Source organism: Limulus polyphemus, unplaced genomic scaffold, assembly GCF_000517525.1.
Source record: "Limulus polyphemus unplaced genomic scaffold, Limulus_polyphemus-2.1.2 Scaffold5839, whole genome shotgun sequence".
NCBI lineage: Eukaryota > Metazoa > Arthropoda > Merostomata > Xiphosura > Limulidae > Limulus > Limulus polyphemus.
Genome location: NW_013671449.1, coordinates 47857 through 51979, shown reverse-complemented (window position 1 = coordinate 51979; position 4123 = coordinate 47857). Strand labels below are relative to the sequence as shown.

At 29.3% G+C, this 4123-nt stretch overlaps 1 protein-coding gene across 1 annotated transcript in view; it reads left to right on the top strand.

The window, feature by feature from the left end:
- The window catches only part of LOC106473043 (putative glycerol kinase 5), a gene marked incomplete at its 5' end in the record, with an annotated part of 11746 nt that extends 7648 nt beyond the window's left edge, over nt 1-4098 (top strand). Inside the window, 3 exons of the mRNA XM_022401553.1 lie at nt 151-314; nt 1953-2086; nt 2575-4098. Coding sequence (XP_022257261.1) covers nt 151-314; nt 1953-2086; nt 2575-2729 — 453 coding nt within the window. The remainder of the gene's footprint in view (nt 1-150; nt 315-1952; nt 2087-2574) is intronic.
- Nucleotides 4099-4123: the final 25 nt, after the last annotated feature.

The window sequence follows — 4123 nt, the reverse complement described above, 5'->3', positions numbered from 1 at the left end:
AAATAGTTACGTAGGTAAGTACTTAGTTACTTGTTGTCTTAATTTAACTTACTTTTGTCGAACCAAGTAAAACTTAGTTATACTAGTGGTTAGTTTCTGTATTTATGTTAGTTTTTTTTTTTTTAATTATGTAAAAAAATATTTTTCTAGGCTCCTGTAAATGACTCCCTAGCAGGCTATAGTTTTATTGGATTAACAAACAGAAGTACAAGAGCTCACATGGCTAGGGCTTTGTTGGAATCCTTAGCATTTAGAATCAAACAGATGTATGAAGCAATTTTAGAAGGAGCAAACTTTCAGCTTAACTACTTACGGTAAGTTCCAACAGTTTTAGGTACTGTTATCTTTAGAGACTGTTTTAACAGAGTTATGGGTGTTTTAATAGAACATACAACCCAGTTTTTAGGATTCAATCCCTTTACAACTTGTACAACTTAACATTAGAAATAATATATATATTATTATAGTTTAAGTCCTTAGGTCAGCCTGTACACCACTGTTATAGAAATAGGACATCCTAATTGTTTGATAATTTTATTTTTCTTTCCAATGCACATGAACTACATAATTGTAGTTTAGCAAAACACAAGGAAGTGCTCATTATTTCCTATTACTTGTTAAAACAAACTTTACAATTAACAATTATGTTTCATATATTTTTATTATTATTCTATCTACTGTACAAAAACTGGTATTTCGGCAGATGGGAAAATGTATGATTTTGAAAAAGTAAAACATGTAGTAGTTTTCTAGATTTGTACTATTGTAGAAAGACTACATGAGACTATAGTGTTATTTAAAGGTTTTTAAACAATGCTGTGGTGTGTAATATGTTTTAAAAATCAACTAGTGGAGCACTGTTGTAACTAAGGTACATCAACTATAGTTGCTACAGTTTGTTGTGTATTCTGGTGTTTAAGATGATGTAGCAGACTCGCATCTAATTTTAGTACAGTGTTTAAGTCATAAACACGTTTTTTTTCCGATATTTTGAAATCTATGCAATAATGCCACAAAATATCACCAATACATTAAGCTGTAGGTGCATTATAACAGTTTCAGTCAATCTCTTAGCATTGATGGTGGGTGGTGGGGTGCTTCTTAGTGGCTGCCTTTCCTCTGGTCAGTAGTTCAAAATTAGGGATAACAGCAGGTTGCCTTCGTAGTTTTGTCATGAATAAAAATACTGATATTTTATTGAAATATCTTTACCCCTTCACCTAAAAGGTTTAGGGGTAATGATAACATTGTGTGTTTATTCATTAGACTGTAGACATCTAGTTTCTGTACAATAGACTTCTAGATAGCAAATTGTAATAAAACTTCATAGGTCACTATTTAGATTAAAAAAAAAAAGTTCTGTGCAAACACACGAGCAGTGTTTTTTATTTTTTTTGTTAAGTATATAGATGTAAATCTATAGATATTACCATATTTTTGCTTTTGAAGATAGATAAAAGTTTTGACTTCAAAATCTAATAAAGATTAATGTGAGTGTTCATATTCAGGATTTACGTTGCTGACAGATAAAGTCAACTAAAGTTGTTTTCAAATATCTTTCATTGAGCATTCTAATTTTCTTTTCTTACATTTATCTCCTCATGGAAAAAGAATTACATTTTTTTTCAAATTAAATCTTGGTGGCACATTTGAAGAACATACATAGTGAAAAATATCTAGAAAAGAATACACACAATGTAATAAATTGGTTTGGTAGCCAGATGTGTAGGATTAAGGTATCTTGGATAGTTGAAGATAAAAAATGTAGTTAGAATAATTATTCTCCTGAAAATATTTTAAATCTATTTTGGTTATATCTGTGTATTATTTTGGTACATTTAAAAAAAAACATTTCTATTAGACAAGTGGTTTACTTGATTTGTTATGGAACTTTATATAATCATTTCACTTGGTGTTAAAATAGCTAAAATATTTATTTTTTCTTGAAATAGAATTGATGGTGGGGTTTCCAACAATGACTTTTTGGTACAGTTGGTAGCTGATTTAACAGAGCATCCTGTGAATCGACCTAAACAACGAGACATGTCATGCTTAGGGGCTGCATTTCTAGCAGGGCTAGCAGTCGGTACAGAATTTTTTTTAAAAGCATCTTTGCTCAATGTTAATTACTCTTGAAAAACAACACTAGGGTATATATTATCATGGACAGAAAAATATTCCCTTTGATATTTTTGTAAGGCATCCTGTTTTTAAGATACTGTAATTTTATCTGTATGAATGAATTTGCACCTTCTTAGAAAACAGTTTTAAGTGTTATCATATACAAAGATGGAATATCTTTTATTTTAAGTATTCTATAATTGTTTTTATTCATCAGTTAAAGTAACTTATCTAGTTCAATTACTCTTGGTATGGAGGAAGGTATATAGTTAATGGTGATAATAAATATGATACTGTGAGGTTAACAAAACTAAACCTATTCTTTAGCATAGCTTTTGATAAGTTTGTATTTATATTTATTTTTTGCAAAGCACATGGTATTGGTAAGAAATAGGAAATGATTGTCAGTGGATTAAGCAACATTGCTTGTTTTAATAGATGTTTTCCACTCAGGTGTTTGGAACTCCTTAGAAGAATTAGAACATCTGCGTTATGAAGACCGGGTTTTCTCACCTTGTGAGAATTGGAAAAATGAGTACAAAGAAGTTATTTTAAACTGGGAAAGGGCTGTTCATAGATGTCTCTCCTGGTACAAGGAAAAAATGTAGCACTTTAAGTATGAAGATACCTTCCTGAAATCATTATAAACATTTATAACACAAAGAAAAAGGTCATTGCAGATATAGTAAGCTTTTTTACTGCATGTATTGTGAGACAAAACTGAGGTTTAATGTAGATTTTGATTAAAGCATGTATAATCTATAAATTTCGGTCAAAAATGTGACAATTCTGAAGAATTGGTTTATAATAACTACAAAATGATGCCGAATAAAGGAATATTCTTAATTTGGTTGCAATCTAGTACAGAGCATAGAGAGAGTGTTACTGCAAAATGTAGGAATTTGAATGCATTTTAAGTTTGGTTTTTGCATTCAGAGATAAATAATCTTGTATATTTGTGTCACAGTTAAAAATGTTTATTATACAAGTTACTTTTTTAATAAGTTTCATCCTAAATCTTCAATTTCAAATTGTCTTTGATATTCAAACAATCATGTTTTTTGTCAAGGCATAACCCACAGAGAGTAGCGACAGTCTTTAAGTGGTTGATTGAAATTAAACTATAGCATTATGGATGTTGCACACGAGCATGACATTTGGGAAGGAATAAGAATCGCATCCATTCAGTGTTTGCTTATGTAGTTTGAAATGATAAATCTATTCACTTTGATCTGCCATAAGTTTTAAATGATTTTGACTGGTTTATATGTGTGCAGTCATGAAAGAATGTTGAAGGTAAAAACTATTTTCTTTCTTTATTTTTATGAACTCATTTAATAAATTTAATAATACATTTGTTTTCTCAATTTACCTGGGTGTTGTAGAATTAGGAATTGTTTTCAGTGTGAGTAACTTATACTGATGTTTGTTTTTAACTAATTGCTGTTTTTTAATCTAATGTGATGGGTCTCGTCAGAATCAAACACTCCTACATGAAAAGTAATTGTGATGTACGCTTCTTTTGAACTTTATTTTTATGAAAAAAAAAAGTTGAAATGTGTAATATACTTCTTTTTTGATTAAGAATGTTGTTTTTGTTAAAATGTGCACATGTCAAAGTAAAATGCTTTTTGAGAATAACATAAATACTTTAATATGAAATTTTTGTTCCTGTTTTCATAACCTATAGCTTAATAAACTGCTGAACAACTTCAGCTTCTCTTGTGCTCTTAAAATAAATCCTATGGAACGATGTTTCACTTCCTCAGTTTGTGAAAAATAGAAAGATGAAAAATGGGTACATTAAAAGACTTATACAATATTGCTTTTTTTTGCATTTGTTCACCTAAAGAAATAGAAAGTGAAATAAGTTATATTTCAGCCTGTTTTAAAAGTTCTAAGTTTTTCAAAAAGTCTCTTAAGTCGCTATCAGACGTAAGCCAAAAAACATAAATTACAAAAAAAAAACGGGTATTGAATAAAGAAGAATATATGTATATAT